General features: G+C 36.0%; 1 protein-coding gene across 1 annotated transcript in view; it reads right to left on the bottom strand.

The window, feature by feature from the left end:
- The window catches only part of LOC150085596 (uncharacterized), an 88393-nt gene that overhangs the window by 15388 nt on the left and 53751 nt on the right, over window positions 1-19254 (bottom strand). The window contains exons 3-4 of the mRNA XM_090373380.1: window positions 6133-6280; window positions 1452-1528 (exon numbers count right to left, since the gene is read on the bottom strand). Of these exons, the coding sequence (XP_090229506.1) occupies window positions 1452-1528; window positions 6133-6243 (188 nt within the window). The 5' untranslated portion in view covers window positions 6244-6280. The remainder of the gene's footprint in view (window positions 1-1451; window positions 1529-6132; window positions 6281-19254) is intronic.

Raw genomic sequence — 19254 nt, 5'->3', positions numbered from 1 at the left:
CATTTTAACAGTCTGGCATATTTTAATTGAATGTTTATCTTTTCATAATGATCATCGTTTGTGTTTTACCCATCAGTCTGAGACATATACTCAGATTTTATCGGACAATGACAATGTGTCAGATATATTTAAGTTTTTACAACTTATAAATTTATACAATTTTATCTAGAATGTTTCATTGTTTTATGCTTTATAACTGTTTTATATTGTATACTCTTTTACAGTAATATATTAATTAATTATAATATTGTATTTTTATATTTTAAACCGCTTTGATGTGGCACTTTATAGCCTCAGACACTGATGCACCAAAAACCCTTAAGCACACTTACTCCCATCTATTGTCCTTTTTGAGGAAAAAAGATGTCTGTTGAGAAAGGCCCTGTTGTATTGCCATTTCACGTCATTTCCCTTATAGCTTAAAAATATTTTTTGACTACTTAATCAGAATTAGCAAATTTGAAAAGAGAATCATAGCAACTTCTGTCTTCTTACAATGCAAATTCAGTTCCCACTATGCCTACCAATCTTTGCCCCTTGAACTTCTGTTGCTATTTCTTCTTCTTCTGCTACCCTGCAATATCTGGTCTTATCTTTTATCTAGTCACATTCTTATATCTCCCAAAGTAATATTGTTTCCACCACTATTGTGCAGCACATTTTATCACTCTTTACCTCTGATTCCATCTAAATCAAAAAGAACATTGTCATTATTTAATAGCTTTTCCATGCACTTATATTCTGCACTGCTTTATTTTATTCCAACTTGCAACCCACTCCAGTGAAAAATAGCACATTTTATGTCAATTTTTAATATTGGTCTTTTATCTTCTTGTGTCCTGCTCACAGTTAAAAAAAATTACGCTGAAACAACTCCCTAATCCATAAGTGTTTAACTAGGAGGAAAGAAATGCCACTTGATACTGCCATTGTCACCTGATGATATTTCAACAAAAGATGTCCAAATTCATTATCAATATTAACAATACCTTAATGTTTTCAACTGAATTTAATACTTCCTTATGAGTGATTTCTTTCTTTTAAAAAATTATTATGAAGCTATTCTGAAAAAAGGCCAGAATTGTATTGAATTCTTTTTTAAGAAAAATCTCCATCTCCATATGTAAAATACATACATAAAAAGGCAGTCCAAGTTAGAAATGTTTTACTACCTTTTTTTTTAAATCCAAATAAACTAACTGACAAAAAATTTGAATTTTAATTTAATATGTGATCTACTTATCTATCTAATTAGAAATTTAAACCCACCTGTAGGATCAGTATAATACTATAAATAATACTATAATATAAAACACTATAATGCCACCACCACAATTTTAAAACAAATTGAAAACTACTAATTCACACAGATTGACCCACTTCATTAATTCTCATTATGAAATCAACCAAATTAAGAATACTATACTGAATTATGGTAGTGTATTACTTACATGATGGAACATGATGTCCTTTGTTGCAAGGGATATCTATTGAAACATTTATGCTTAGCTAAACCACCTTTGGTTATCTGTTAAAAGGAAAAAAAATTAAAAGTTACCTGACATAATTGTATGCATAGAATTACTCTTTTTATTATTATTACTGGGGGTATTTTAGTAGTAGATCATTTATTTTCACATTAACAATTCAGTTTTATAACTTAACAGCTCTCCCATTTAATTTAACATGATAAATTACAATGAAGTTAAGTGGCTAGTGTTGTTGTTTTTTTTTTTTTTGTGATGGTTTAACAACACCAGAGAAGCATATAAAAAAATATCTGCAATAGGTATTATTTTCATGAGGGGGTGGTCAATAAGTATTTACCCTAACCTAGAAATATTTGAGTTAAGAATTTGGAACTTGGTTAGCAAGTTCTCCTTCTCTATGTAGCTACTTTCTAAAGCTACACATTTTTCCCATAAATGGATTTCAGCCCTCTTGAATATAACTCCTCACCGTGAGCAGAAAACTAGGCTTCCACTTCATTAATTACCTCATCAGTCTGAAATCTGTAGTCCCGTAATGGTCTCTTCCTTTTAAAAGAGGAAGATATCTGAAAGTAAGAGGTTGGAAGAACAGGGTGAGTGCTGTAGATTTTTTTTCAGAGCCACACCTAATTTCAAAGTCCATTATGAGGGCAGCATTGTCAGCTAGGAGACAGACACACCTTTGGATAGCTTCTTGCATCCTCTTAACTTTCCCAGGAGGTTCTGTAGTACTCCCAAGTGATGTTGTTGCATTCTGGGAGATAATCTGTAAGGATGATACCTTTAGAGTCCAGAAGAGTGACAAAATAGTCTTATTGGCAGACAACTGAACCTTGCTTTTTTTAAGGGTTAGTGAAGATGAATGTTTCCATTGTTTGCTTATCTGTTTTGTTTCTGGATAATAGTAATATAATCAGCATTCATTCACCATCACAATTTTGTCAAAAAAAGTGACATTCTCTTTACAAAGTTCCAACAGTTGTGTAGAACACTCTTTCCTGTGGAGCTTTTCAAGAGGTTGTCACTAATCTTGAAACCCATTGAGATGCTACTTTGGACATGTGCAGGAATTTGTGCATCATTGTGCAAAGAGACCAATGGCTAATGTTCACTTACTAAGATCTGCTATTTCAGTAAGCAGATTTATTCTTATAATTTCCTAAAGAGCTTCTATATTTTTATCTTATCCATAAAACTTCTATTGTATTGTGTATTTTCTATTCATTATTTTATTTTATAATATTTTTATCTTATTCATAATATTTCTATTTTTATCTTATTCATAAAACTTCTATCATATCAGGTAATTTTTCTATTCATTAATGGATTTATGAAACATTAGGTATTCTAAAATTTCTTCTAATTTACAACAAATATCAGTACATACTGTAATACCAGGATCCTTTCTAAAAGGTCGGGCAGTTACTTTTGTAAGTGCAAACATATGACAGTACAATCATATAAAATAAAACAAAATTGTTCTTAGGTAGGGGGACTTCAGCTGGTTGAGCCTAAATGTAGTGGTGAAGTGATTGTCTGGTGACAAATTTGATAGTTTTATCAGCCTACTATAAGCCTGATAGTTTTATCAGCCAAAATATGTGGTCAGCTGCATGACAATTCAACTTTTGAATAACCACTTGCAGCCCTTGAGTGGAAGGCATATGGAGTCCTCTGAAAGCTGGAAGCATGGACCTACATACAAAATCTAACAGTCTCAAAAAGAACAAATTCTCAAGGGAAGACAGATCAGACAACAGGGTAAATTCATCAGTAACAAGAGAGGTATTAAGTACCCAGGTGTAATGGTAGTCTATCTTTTGTCACACACACACACATATACCAAAAAAAGGCCAAGAAATCTATCACTATGATTTCCAGAGTCACTTGACATGATTAGGATCTCGGGGAAAGGACCCTGCAGTGAATTTATAAGGTGGTATTCATATTAATCATTACATGTGGAACTCCTTTTTGATTCCACCAGGTAAACATCGTTACAGAAATCACTTGGAGCAGACGCAGCCCCTTATCTTACTGCAGATATCATGTGCCTGTAGAACCTCTTGTACTGCCCTTCAAGTTTACTGTGCACACTTCCTTTACACCTACAATGTTAAATACATGGCCTCCTCCATGCAATAAATAAAAATATCCCCACTGAAATCTTTGGAGTGACTCCAAACTTTAAACTTAAACACAGACATTAGAGAAGAGAAAGAAATTGGGGCAAATTGGAATTCATTTGGCAAAACAGACAGGAGAAAATTGTAACTGTAAACATTACAAGGTGGTTCATTCCTCAGGTGAATTTTGTTTCAAAAACCAGAGTGAACTGATTCACCCCTAACTTATACAATACATTCCCAATTACCAGTCATGGCTCACCAAACAGAAAACTATCAAACCTAGGAATTTCTAATCATCTTTTTTGTACCTTTGATGAAGAGGAGGAATTTAACCATGTTCTGTATCAGTGTTCTATTTACGCAGATCTGCAAAATTATTTAACTCTGCAGCTTGGTGTGTCGGTAGTCCCACTAGAACAAAAACTTGTCAACAGCAGAGAGACTTTAAAGGCCTTTACAGCTTACTCAAATGTTGTCTTCCTTCAAAGGAAAAACAATATATTAAGGCAACAAGCTGCTAATGTTATTTACCCCTCTCCTCCACAGGGGACATCAGTCTCAGCCAGTTCTACTTTACCAGGGTAAACACAACTACTGTAGCCAGTTCTTATATTACAGGAACAACAGCAACACAACTCCTCCCCTAACAAATATAACTGCAGCCAGTCCTACTTAATGCTTGTCATGAGTAAAATAGTGCTCAACCTCAACCCCTGAGGCCAACCCATGCTTTGAAATCTAACTGCTGACCCATGTATCCATATTGGAATGAGATATTAGTATTATTAGTGGGAAATAATACAAGTACACTTATACAGCATCAGAAAAAAAAAAAATCCATATCACCTATCCATCCTCTTCATTAGCATGCCTAGTTCTTCCTTGAATTTATTCATACTATCCACTTCCACAACAGTGGATGGAAGCTTGTTCCACCAATAAACCATCCATTGGCTGAGGGCAAACTTCTGCATATCTAATCTGCAGTGCTCACACATATCCCATTCTATGCTCAAGAGCAATCCCATTTCAGATCCCAACCTGCTTGGGATCTGTTGAAGTAGAATGCTCCTCAATTTACTTTAATGTTTTCTGCAATTGAATTTATAACCCTGCACTACTCTAACACTCTATAGCATCAGCATAGTTGATATTTTATATATGTGATTATCCTACAGTGTCCCAGTATTTCTAATAACATAGCATATATCATATTTGAGCAGTAAACATGCATAAATTGATACCGAACTTGTCCAGTGTGGGACAATGGAGATGCCTCCTCCCATAGGTAACTCTGTCCCCTTTTCACCCAAATCTCTCCCTGTTCCTTTACTCTCTTCCCATCCTTCCTCTTACTGTACCCTCTTATTTTCTTTGCTGATCATTGTCCACAGGGGTGAGAATGTGGGATGCTTCTTGCTTCCATCCCCATCCGTTACATCTGTTCTATGTACTCTATCCCCGTAACTTCCTCATCTCTGGGATGCTTTTCCCCCTTCCATACCTGGGCAGGAATGAAGACATTCCTGTCAGAGTTTCATACAGAGTTGCGCACCTCCTCATGGCAAGACCAGGGGCCTAGAGGCCACCTTCCAAGTGATCATGGCTACCTGGCAGTTAAGAGATCAGTCATCCAACACGACATGCACTTAAACACATTACAATATGCAATACACATGGCTGGATTAGCAGAGTATTGTTTCTCTACAAAGATTACTGCAGAAATTAGGGGAATCTCTAGATCCCCTCCAGTGGTCAGGAGCGAGAGTGCATAGCACGCGTTCCTTGAGTGCACCGGGGTTCAAGCCCTTGACTACTAAATACGATAAATATTTGTATTGACGATTTATTGTAAACTCTACTGACTTGGTTGTCGTGCCGGAGTATAAACAGAAAATTTATTTTATTTATCCACGTACAAGACAGATCCTGAAATTCCCCTCAGATGGTCTCACATCACCATTCTTACACTTCCATTAAGCTGATTCAAGGAGATGTCTGAGCCTCTGAAATTCATTTAATGTCAAGTCCTACAGTACCACACTCAACACCATTTTTTTGTGCTTGAATTCCCAAATACAGATAGGTGGTTGGTTGTTATATTCTGCTCTATGTTACATTTCATTTGAAACCAAATAATAAGTTTTCTGCAATTGAATTTATAACCATGCACTACGCTAACCCTCTATAGCAATAGCGTAGTTGATATTTTACACACACACACAATCCTACATTGTCCCAGTATGTCTAATAACATAGCATATATCACATGTGAGTAGTAAACATGCATAACAAAACTCAGATTTTGAAATTAAGAATGTAATATTTCACATTTCATTTGAAACCAAAACAATGTTTTCTGCATTTGAATTTATAATTATGCACTACTCTAACCCTCCATAGCACTAGCATAGATGATATTTTACATACATGATTAGATTATCCTACAGTGTTCCAGTATTTCTAATAACATAACATATATAACATGTGAGTAGTAAACATGCATAACAAACCTCAGATTTTGAAGTGAAGAATGTACCTGGGCCAACCTCATTTGAAAACTTAGTTCTTGTCCTTATGGTTTGCAAATGACAGGTTTTTAATATTGGGCAATGAATTTCCATCTCATTAAGTTCCTTATCTAATGAATTATTGGTTATCCTAAACAGAGAATTAGAAAAATGGGCTACAGCTGTAATTTGAATAGAATGAAGCCCACCAAAATCAGGATGAGTACTGAATAAATTATCAAATGTAACATTTGTAAATTTCATTATTATTTGTGAGAAATTTTCATTTGATTTCCTTGTGCATAATATACCACTACACTTTTCAGCTTGGCTGATGTCATTAGTAACAGATAGCATTTTAATTTCCTTGTTTAGGTCAGTAATAAGTTCCGAATGATTTCCAAATTTCTTAGCTGGAAATTGTTCAGTGATTTTCCATACCTTATATTCCACATGATTATGAGAGGATGTTGATTTTGTGAATTTTACATTTCTATGGGGAATAATCCTACGGCTTTCTATAAAGGGATGACGTTGCCTTTTATTGAACATACCATTCAGTTCACTTGAATTTTGAATGTGGTGTCTCATTGTATAACCTTTTTTAACCTGCCTGATATTAGGACTGAGATCGTGATACAGTTTCTGCATGTCTCTCTTTAATTCTTTGCCGTTGCTTTTCTTTTGATAGTTCCTTGCTCCTTTAACCTTTTCACTTCTAGTCCTGACTGATAGTTGTATTGATTCCCGTGGTCTTAATTTCTGATGTTCTCTCATTTCATACCTTGCCCTAAAATTTTTAGTATAATATAAACTATTTGTAGATATCTGTGTGTGTATATTTTCAATACCAAGAACTCTGACTACTCTTTCATTTAAAAGATAGCCTGTTCTTCTAGATCTATCACAAAAATCTTGATTTTTTTTAATATAGGGGATTACATTAAAAGCAATATTCCTTTCTTGTTTTTGAAATCGAGACCCTAAAACTGAAAGCCGCCTTGTTTTTCTAAATAAATTTATACTCTTATCTTTTTCCTCCAAAAACTGGTTTCTTGATTGCTTATAAAGAAAATTTCTGTTATACCGTGCCTCAGATATTTTGGGAATTTTTCTGTTTCTTTCTAATTTATATATCTGTCTCCCTGGTGAAAGCCTATTTCTGAATACCACATCCCTTTTGTGTCTTGAGTTAACTTGTTTATTTAATTCAATATTTGAAAAATGCGATAGGCCTCTGTAATCCCCGTAAGCAATTTTGTATCTATTTAATTTTAAATTAGAAGATTTTTCCCTCATTGATAGTTCATTTGGATCACTAAGAATTAATGTTGACATTTTTGGGGATTTTATATTCCTATTGGAAGAATGTTGCTCATACATTCGACTGTGAATAAAGTTTGCATGCCCATATTTGCACATTATGCTGATGACTATCAAAATCCAGAGTAAGTATTGTTGAGCCATCTGACTCTGAAAAAAGAAGAACATCTCATAAATACCTGTATTACTGTTTAAAGAAATAAAACAAAAAATAAGCTACCAACATAGTAAAATTGAAAACCAAAATTTACCATTCATATTATTAATATTGTAGGAATTGTCAAATTCACCAAATGGGGATAAAAATGTGCAGATTTTTATTAGCATTTAAATAATCAAAATAAATTAAGATTACAGATAAGTTTAAATAAATAATATTCATTTACATGAAGATAAAAAGAATTGGACTTCCCCCCCCTCACCTTACCATATGAAAGAGGAGAGATCTAATTTCAGCATTTAGGTAATCAAAAAAAAAAAAAAAAAAAAAGTTATGATTACTGAACCAAATGTTATAGAATATCATCTAGTGAGCAGGGAGAAGTTTCTTCCATCATCCAGCCTGTATGAATCTGCAACATTCCTTGTGAGTGGATGAATGGTGCTAGATCTTAGGGCAGTTCCATATCCTTCAATTCTGTATTTAATCATATTGGCTGACTTTTAGTAGTAATTTCTGTCCACCACCACCAAATAATAAAATAAGTTATGTTTATACTCCAGGATAACCACATAAGATCAGGCGATTTTGCAGAATAGAAACAATACAAGAATATCGACTACTAAGTGCAGTGATTTTCTTTTATTTTCTCTATGTTGCAAACGCCTCTAATTTTGTCGTCATCTCAGAGTATAAACAGAAAATTTATTTATACCAGGATAACCATGGACAATTATACATATATACAGTATTCATTTACATAAATGCCTAGTAAAAGTCAGTCAGTATGGTGTTGAACCATAGTGTGCTGCCAGGACCACACTGATATGGTAAAATACAGAATCTATAAGACTCTGGAACTGTTCTAGGTTGCACAGAAGAAACTTCTGCTCCAGAAAAACTCTCCTGAAATTTCTATGGAATTGAATATCAGGTAATGCCATGACAGATGGGCTTTATCTTCACGTGAACTACTGCTTTACATTGTGGGCCCTTTAAGATATAATATTATTGTCCTAGAAGATGCTCATCCCAAACAGGCAAAAATTCTGCTTGGGAAGCAAAGGATCACTCAATGGTAGTGTGGCTTGCACCAGTTATATGTCTACTGGGATGAAGGAATTCAGACCATGCTAGAAAACTTACACATACCATTACAGAAGTGCTGAAACCTTTACCGTTGGTTGCATTCTGGATGGCACAGTTTCTTCATCATTTGCCACCCAGCCTGTTCCTACGGTTATATATGCCTGCATGTATATTTGCAAATGTATCCTTTGAAATAAATGAAAAATAAAATGTATATTGTTTTATAATTTTAAAATAACTTGAAATATTCAATAAAATATTAAAAATACAATGTTAAGATGCACATGATCTTCATAAAAATATTACTTTTAAGTATAATTTTACATGTTAATTTTGATGATCTAGTTATTATAACTTTTTTTTTTTTTGTCCATAATATCTCTTACAATTGCTAATATTGCAATATTGCCAAACATTCTAGATCTTAAATAATTCTTAATGAATTTTAATTTTGAGATCTTAATTTTAAGATCTTTCTCCAGTTGCAACAGAAAGAGTAAGAAAATTTTGCAATTATTTGCAATATTCAATACTGCATTTATTAAATTATGTTCATATTAATTCTAATAACTCAGCCCTCTGTATGCTTTTTTTTTTTTAATGATTTCAACTGTTCATCATTCATATCTGAAAAATGTATTTATAAATGATAAAAATAGTTACTTTTTTATTAAGAATATTTTCACTATTAGTTTACTACTACCATGGTTATTTCAATAACAAAAGTTTAATATTATGAATGTAAATTTTGCTGCCTGTTCGTCACACAATCTCCACTCATTCGAACAGCCCAGCTAAGTATTGCATTAGCAGCCACAGTTATATTTGATATTTTTGCATCTTTCACCAATGTTGACATTACCTTTAATAAAGTTCCTTGTGATATGCAAGTTCCATTTATTTGACACAGAGGTCCTGCCAACTGGGCTTTGATGATTACACCGCTTTTGAATTCGCTGAGGTCTCTGCTCATGCAGCCATGCTTGTTTGAGTACTGGACTTTAAGTGTAGACCCCTTTTATATAAATCCATGACAGTGAGACTGTTGGGAAGCAGTATATATGGTACCAGGCACTAGTGAGCTATAATGGGCTTGCATAGGCTTGGGAGAACCCATGGTTATTATTTTTGAAAATTTGCAAGCCCATTGTTGAAACAATCATTTATTTTACAAATTAAATCCTCAATTCAATTATTGAGTATACAGAGCCGGAAGTACTGTCGGGCGATCTGGGACCCATCCCCAGCATTTTAAGGGCGCATTCGACCAGTTATGTATTTTAAAATTGCTTCATTTTTTATTTAATTACATTCGGACCTCTGTTTAACGAACTTCTTTATAGCGAATTTTTTGAATTCCATTTGGTAATTACATTTAAGTTTCTGTAGAACGAAGAAAATTTCTATATAACAAATGGATTACGAGAGACTTAACTTTGTGCACATTATTCCCACGTTTGCCCTTTAGGCAATTTAGGCAGTTAGAAAGCACGAATTAAGGGTTAAAGGGATTACCACTCCGCAATGTTAGTGGTGCCCATAAAACCTATGCAGCCGCCTATCCCACATACCAAGAAGTCGTTCTAGTCGATATGCTTTCCATTGCCAGTCAGAAGATTAAGGCGTATTCCTGACACGGATAACAGTGTCTGGTCAATCTGTGTTGTGGTTCCCCCTTTACTCCGGCAAGCAGTTATCTGCTTTTTGGAGAAGTGAGCGATCCATGCCTTTGGGCTTGGCACACACCCAGGGTCCTGAGCTGGATATCATTATTCTTCTCTTTCTTGGTGATTCCCTTCTACTTCTGAATCTTGTTTTCTCTCTCTGTTTCTCTGGGTAATTCAGAAATTTTTTTTGGCTGGTGCAACATAAGCCTCTGGCTTCCTTGGCTAATAATAATAATTAGCTAATAATAATAATTTCTCCTGTCTATGTTTACATGGTCATGGTAGCTGAATATACGAGTGAGTCTGACATTTTGCACAGTAATCAAAGAATTAGTGACAGTTCTTTGAATACTGTGCAAAATGTAGGGGGTGGTGAGAATGAGGGCAACTAAGATATTAAATAAACTTTCCAAAGATGAAATGTTGGCAGATTTTGAAACTGTATTGAGGCCGTCACTGTGAAGAAAATGTTCCAAAATATAATGGCGTACAGCCAATAACTAAAAAAAAAAACAAAAAAAACCTGTATGAATAATATCACCAATCTCCAAAAAACCAGTGCAATTTAAGGATGATTGCTAAAGAACTTGGTGTGGAAATTATAAAGGTTGGTTGTGTGTTTGAGCCACAATGGGCAACTTGTAGCTTGTGGGCAGTTGCGGTTTGGAGAAATTATCCCGCTTTGTGCAAACATTTTGAATCTGAAGTTAAATATTTGGGATTATTAAACCAACTTTTAAATCTAGAATTTCTTAACAATTTAGCACTAATGATTGACACATCCTACAGGAACTCTTACCTTTCAGAAGCTTTACAAATTCGCAGCATCACCATAGTAAAAGCAGATAAATTAATCATTCGAACTATCAATGCTATTGCTAATTTGAAAAATTCTGATGGAAATTATAAAGTTAAAATTAAGAGGATGTAGAAGTTGAAAGGATTCGAAGAAATCAAAATTGAAAGGAAGAACACATTTATGTCCGTTCCAATATTCCCCGTCAGAGAATTGGTAATTTGGAATCTCCTCTCTTCGATCTTTCTGGCTTAAAATCTCTCTACCTCATTGTGTCAAATTCATCTGTTGTCTCTACCGTTCTCCAAACTTAACTAATCACTTGGAGCTCTTTGAATTCCTCTCTTTGCAACATGACTTTCTCCAGTCCAGCTTTCCTAACAGTGAGGTAATTTTCCTTGGTGACTTTAATGTTCACAACTCCAGCTGGCTTCCATTTTCTAGTCACCCTGACCCAGCTAGTTGAGATGCTCAGGCTTTTGCAATTTCTAATGACATTGCACAGATTGTACATTTACCTATAAGAATACAAGCCAATCCTAACCATACAGCCAACATGCTTGATCTTTTTCTCACCAACAACCCTTCTAAGTACACAGTCAAAGTGAGTGAGCCTTTAGGTATCTCAGATCACAACTTGGTGATTGTCTCTTCTCCAATGGAGCCTTTATCTCATGGCTATTCCCAATCTCGTATTGTTTGGCATAACAAGAATGCAAAATGGGATGACCTGTGAGATTTCTTTTCTTCTTTTCCTTGGTCGGACTACTGTTTCAAAACATCTGATGTCAATGTTTGCTCTGATCGTGTCAGTGAAATTATTCTTGTAGGAATGAATTCCTTTATTCCACACCCCACTTTAAAATCTCGTCCTTTTTCTAAACCTTAGTTTTCCAATAAATGTGCTAAGGCTATTCAAGAGAAGAACGTTGCATATTGTAATTGGCTTGTTTCCAATTCTTCAATTTCATTTTCGGCCTACACCAAAGCTCGCAACAATTGTAAAGCAGTCATTAATCAATTCAAACTAGATTTTGAACAGGATAAGAGTAGAAAACTTGCGTCTTGCCCTAATGGTAGCCAAGTATTCTGGTCTCTTGCCAAAGCTATTGGCCGCAACTTTTGCCCATCTCTGCTCTCACCTCTGTCAAAACCAGATGGTTCTGTTGTCACTTCAGCCAAGGATAAAGTTGACCTGCTAGCATTCCATTTTTGTTTCAACTCGTATTAATGATTTTGATAAAACACCCTCCCACCATTCCCAAACACACTCCATTCAATGCCTCCTGTGGTCTTCCGTCAAAAGGATGTCACAAGAATTTTGACAAATCTTGATGATTAGAAAGAAAGCTCCAGGTCCTGATGGTATTTTTCCACTTGTTCTCAAAACCTATGCTCCTGAACTTACTCCTGTTCTTTGCCACTTTTCACTTTCTTATTTCAAAGGTGTTTTTCCTTCTACTTGGAAATTTGCTCATATCCAGCCAGTTCCTGAAAAGGGTGACAAGTCCCTCCCATCCAATTATCGTCCCATTGCAATTACTTCTACTCTTTCTAAAGTAATAGAGAAATCAATTAACCACCAACTCTTAAACTACAGAAACCTTCCGTCTGATCAACGATCGCTAATACGGATTCAGTCAGGTCGATCCATTTGTGATATTCTGGCTTATGTTACCCATTTATGGACAAATTCAATAGAAAAGTCCATATACAAATTCAATACAAATTCAATTCAATGAAACACAAGCAGTTGCTCTTGACATCTCAAAGCCTTTTGATCGTGTTTGGGATAAAGGTCTTCTAAACAAGCTTCCATCTTATGGTTTGCCAACTGTTCTTTTGCAATTGGTAATCCAGTTTTCTCTCTGATCGCTCACTGAGGGTGATGGTAGATGGCTCTCTGTCTTCTAACTTCTCCACTAATGCAGGTGTTCCCCAAGGTTCAGTTCTTTCCCCAACTCTTTTCCTCTTGTACATTAATGACCTTCTTCCATTGACTGGAAATCCTATCCATAGTTTTGTCGACGATAGCACATTGCATTCAACTTTCCATTTTGAAAAACCTTGCCCTGCTCAATCAGTTTCAACTTCTCGAATATCTGCTACCAATTCCTTAAATGCCGATCTCCAGTGGGGCAAAGAAAGACAACTTAGTTGATTTCAATCCTTCTAAATCTCAGTCTTGTCTTATACCTCGCAAAAAGGATTCTTCTGCTCCTATGCTCACCTTTGGTGACACTCAGATTTCTAGGCAAAATTTTTCATTTCTTTTGGGGATTACCCTGACTTCTAATCTCTCTTGGCACAAGTACATTACAAATATTGCTTCCTCTGCATCTAAAAAAACTTGGTTTTCTCTTTCACTCTTAGTGTTATTGTTCCCACATCTCGGGTGGTGCCCCCAAAACCTCTCTCAGGCTTCTAGATTCCATTCAAAAGAGAGCAGTTAGGGATAATCACCTCCCTGTCCCTGCTAGTAAAATTCCTATATATCATTGACAAGACTCCATGACCTGCCCTGGCAGCCCATCTGCACTGCTCAGCAAACTTCATATTTGACTGCACAATTACTCCAGGTCTTTTTCACTATCTACTTCCCTTAGTGTAGTACCACACAGTTGGTATGTTTCTCAGCCCAGTTCCACTTCTCAGCCCATTTTCCCAACTTATCTAGATCCAGTTGGAGTAGCATACTGTCTTTACTGTCAATAACAGCCCTGTCAACTTTGTATCATCTGCAAACTTGGACATTAAACCTGATATACCTTCATCAATATCATTGATAAATATACAAAACAATGGGCCCAACAGCAAACCCTGGGAAACTCCACTAATAATATTTGTCCACAAAGGGCAGTGTCCATTGATTACCACTGTCTGTCGCCTCCCACTCAACCATCTCTTTATCCATTGTAGCAACTTACCCTTAATGCCATACCTCTCCAATTTGTACAGCAGTCTTCCATGTGCAACAGTATCAAAAGCTTCCTGAAATCCAAGTATATGATATCAAAATTATTTTTGACACATCATAGTATCCAATGAAATTGGTCAGACAAGGCCTCCCTTTAACAAACCCGTGCTGTGTCTTAACTATCACTACAGTCTTGTCTAGATGATCCTGCAATGCTTCTTTAACTAGCGATTCCATTATTTTCCCTGGAATACAAGTTAAACTAACAGGTCTGTAGTAACTTCTGTCTAAACTCCCCTCATTGAATAACTGTTAGTTATTCAATGAGGGGAGTGCGTGAATGTAGGTGCAAAATACTCATTCAGTTTATCAACTACCTGAGCATGATCTTCAATAGTCAACACATCTATGTTAAGTGGTCCAATCTGATTCATCCCTTTCCTTCTAGAGTTTACATAAGTAAAGAACTCTTTGCTGTGTTTCTTTGCATCCTTTGCCAAAGATTTCTCATAATCTGCCTAACTGCCTTTGTGACTTGATTACAGACTAGTTTATACCTGCCATAGGCTTCTGTGTCACCTGATACTTTATTTTATTTTAAAGCATCCCACACATTTTCCCTCTCTCTTTCACAAGCCTCATTAATTCATCTGACATCCATTTTGGCCTAAACCTTGAACAGTATTTCGTAGTTGGAATGAAAAGCCTAGTAGCCTCCAAAATTAAGTCCCTGAAGGCTTCCCATTTAGAATTCAACGTTGGTAACATCATCAGTTGATCCCACTGTACAGAATTTAAAAACTGTCTGAGACCTCTGTAGTCACCTTTACGAAAGCAAAAGCCCTTCCCTTTATCCTTGATGGTAGTTACATCTTTAAGTAATTCCCACATTATTATTATTATTAGCCATATGGTGCAAGGAAGCCTGAGGCTTATGCTGCACCAGACAAAAAAAAATTTCTGAATTATCCCGAGAGAGAGAGAGAGAGAGAGAGAGAGAGCAGTAGAAGGAAATCACCAAGAAAAAGAAGAATGATGATATCCAGCTCAGGACCCTGGATGTGCCAAGCCCATACTCACCAGATGTGAGCCCCTGGGGTTAATCAGTACATTGTGATCACTGTCACCCAGTGGTTCCTTTATCTGCAAATTCTTAATGCATGAATAATCAGATCAAGAGTATTACTCCCTCTGGTTGCCTCTCAAACATGTTACTGTAGAAAACAGTCATCCAATAAATCCACAAAATCTTGCTAGTGTGCAAGTGACCAATCCACAAGTTCCAATCAATATCTGGAAAGTTAAAATCGCCAATACATTCTGATTTACTGGCCCACTATTTCTCTGCACAATTGCTCATTATACTCATCAGATTCATTAGGCCTATAACACACACCTACTCTCATTTTTCCTTTCCCAATGCTTATTTTACACCAAACAGACTCAACACTGCATTGTCCACCAACATCAGTTGGATGCACTTCCTTAGATTTTATGTGTTTCTTAACTAAGAGCATCACCCCACCTCCCCTTTTATCCTGTCTATTCATGTGTATTTGTCAGTAGCGTAGCTACCATGTAGGCAGGCAAGGCAATTGCCTCCAGGCCTGGGCTCTTAAGGGGTCCGACGTCTTTGGCTGTTTCCTCTTTTTGCAATATTCATTAATTAAGTAGTGGCCCGAACATGTTCTTTGCCTTCGGGCCCAAAAAAGGGTAGCTACACTACTGGTATTCATGTATCCTTTCTGTACACATTGTATTCCCCAAATTCCAGTTCTGCACTGCTTATATCTGTGTGACACCGCATCTCTAATATCCCAACAGTATCTGCCTTTGATGTCTTGACTAGCACTTCAAGCTCATCAAATTTATTAACTATACTCCTAGCATTGGTGTACATGCAAGTATGCATGCACCTGTTCCTACTCTTGGTTACCCCCTAACATAGCCCCTGTATTTACTTGCTCCACTATGACTCCCAACAGTCCTGTAAATCTCCATTACCTTGCTTTACAGGCTGCTGCTTATTCTAATAGAAGCAGTGCAAGAATCACTTTTGCCTCTGCCTGTAGTCACTGTTAACCCTTTAGTCTGTGTACCCCCCCCCAAGCTAGCAGTTTTCCAACCCACCTAACACTGCCTTGATAGCATCAGCAAATATTCCTGTACCCTTTCTATTTAAGTGTACCCATCCATGTAGAAGCAGTCTCTCCTGTCAACAAGCACAGACCAGGCTGAAAAAAAATTCTACCCCTTGAGCCTTGCACAATCTCTCCAGGGCTGAATTGATCGAAAAGGCTCGCACTTTCAAATTCAACCCTAATTCACAGTTTTTTTTCAACAGTGACCTGTACTTGTTAAGTAATTCCGCCAGTCTCCTACCCTTAATATCATTAGTGCTAACATGTACAGCAATATCACCTTTTGTGCCTTTAAAAAATGATCTGCTCTACAATGTCATCAACCTTTGCAAGATTGCAGACACTTTCACATTCAACTCTAACTCGCAACTTTTTTTCAACATTGACTTGTATTTGTTAATGTCACTTAAGTTAATGTACTTAAGTTAACTTAAGTAATATTAGTTAATGTCACTTAATATCGTACCAGTCACGAAAAATTCATGCGCTCTAATCACACTTTTAGTGAGTGCTTGGCACAGACTTATTGTGGCAGTATGGGAAACCCCTCTGGCAGAAGCCATTAATGACATCACTTCCGTGATGTAATTTTCATGAGTAGGTGCCCCCAAGGATGTTTCACATCAAAAAGTTGGCAAAACTGCAAGCCCATTGTAAAAATATTAACAGCTCACCACTTGTACCAGCTAGTCACATGTTTACCCTCTGCTGCTTTACATACATGTCAGAGGATCCAGATACAAAATTGTTTCCATTATGTTATTCACCACCTGTATATTCCATATAACACATAAGAGATAGAAATCTGGTAATCAGGTAGTTTAAAGCTTACTCGAGAAAGACACATTACAGTAGATGTAATGTGTCATCAAAAAATATGGTGTCTCTCTCTCTTTCTCGGCTAAGTTACATAAGTAAATACAGATTTTTTTTTACAAAGCCATGTTCCTTTAAATAACCCATGAAAAAAAATCTGGCTTACTCAAATCAGGAGATAACAGAAGCCAAAATCTTAAGATAGAATTATTTCCAAAAACATTGTAATCACAGCCACTGCATGTTGCATTTTTTTTTTTATTCAATCTAACCTTCAAAACTGTTATGCAGCTGATAAAAAAAAAAAAAAAAAACATGGGAGTCTAGATAATTTCATAATTTCATATTGGTAGTGATCCTGGGGTTTCAAATGTGACTAACTATGAATGTCATGAGAAACCGAATCTGTGCACTCTTCCATTGTTAACCGCAAGAGTATATCATCCTATGGTGCTGATGCAGTTTGTGCAACTGCACCAGAGTTTTGAGCTTGGCAGAACCAAAAGTAAACAAAAAAAAATTACCTTGAGGGTCAATAAAGAAATGCACAAGGGCCCAAACTTTTGATGATATGCTACTAGTTAACTGTAGCATGGGCAAAAGCATTCACAATGAAGCTGTAAAATGTTCTGGTTGCATAAAATTTGTATTTCTCTTATACTCTGATGTACTGAGTATTAAAAAAAAAATTATATTTTAAGTAAAACTGGCTTAAACATTTGTGGCCAGAATATTGCACACAGCATACATCCATTTTCAGAGAATGTAGAATCTTGTGGAACAGAGACTGCATTGTGATGATTAATAACCTACTGTCAAGAGGGAAGTAACTTTCAATTATCTGGGCCTTTCAACAGATAGAAAACAAAATTGCAGTCAGAATAAATTTTAATTTGTTTGCTACTCCCAATATGGATATATCATTATCCATATGCTATATCCATATTGGGAGGAAGGCAACAGGTGCTGATATGTTTTATGTTCTGGAGTCAAGAGAGTTACCTTTCCATTTCAAGCTTCAGCATAGACACTTCAGGTTTCACTAAATTATTTTTCAATTTTTAAAATGAATTACTTTCATCAAGGGGTGTGTGTGTGTGTGTGTGCGCGCGCACACTGTAATCCGGTAAGCTGAACTGTATTTCCAAACATATTCGGGTAATAATAGGCTCATTTAGTATAACTTTGATAATTTCAGTGATTTATTACAATCATGGAATGAACCAATTATTATATTAAAAAAATACAAAACATTCTATTCAGCCTCAGACGAAGCATGCTAAAAACACGAAATCTAGCTATAAAGGTTAAATTACCAACATGTAAGGCATTTATTATTTGATATTTAAAATTAGGCAACTTTGCTCTTATATCAACTGACTATCATATATTTTGTAAATTTCTTGGATGACTGTTTTCTATATTAGGGAGGCAACAAGAGGAAGCAATACTCTTGATTTGGTTATCAGCAGCAATTCTACATGCATCAAGAATCTGCAGTTAAAAGACCTACTGGGTGGCTGTGATCACAGTGTACTGATGTGGAATTTAATTAACGACAACTACTGTCATGGGTAAAGGGAAAGACTTTTGTAAGGGAGACTACGCTGGTCTCAGACAGTTTTTAAATTCCATGGGACCAACTGATCCTGTTCCTAACAGCAAATTCTAACTGGGAAGCATTCAAGGAAGTAATCAAAGAAGCTATTAGGCTTTTCATGCCAATGAAGAAATACTGTTCAAGGTTTAGAACCTAAATGGATGTCAGATGAACTATTGAGATATGTGGCAAAGAAGAAAAATGCATGAGATACATTTTTTTTTTTTTTTTCGGTAGTTGTTGGCGCATAGGCTTCTGTGCGCCATAATGCACCTCCCAAGGTTTTTACAGTACTTTGATCCAAGCCCGAGGCGGGAATCGAACCCGCGACCTTTGGGTTGCCAGGCACTTTACCTACCCGGCTAGCCTGGTCGGCTGGGATACATATAAATTATCAGGCGACATGGAAGCCTATGATAGATATAAGCTGGTCTGTAACCAAGTCTCAAAGGAGTTTAGGCAGGCAAAGGCAGATTATGAGAAATCTTTGGCAAAGGATGCAAAGAAAAACAGCAAAGAGTTCTCTTATGTAAACTCTAGAAGGAATGGAATGAATCATATTGGTCCACTTGATGTGATCATCAACAGTTGAACCATTGTTTAACTGCTGATGAAC

The sequence above is a fragment of the Mastigoproctus giganteus genome, chromosome 5 (genome assembly GCF_048544385.1).
Source record: "Mastigoproctus giganteus isolate SK-2022 chromosome 5, ASM4854438v1, whole genome shotgun sequence".
Lineage (NCBI taxonomy): Eukaryota > Metazoa > Arthropoda > Arachnida > Uropygi > Thelyphonidae > Mastigoproctus > Mastigoproctus giganteus.
This window is presented reverse-complemented; position numbering and strand designations above follow the sequence as displayed.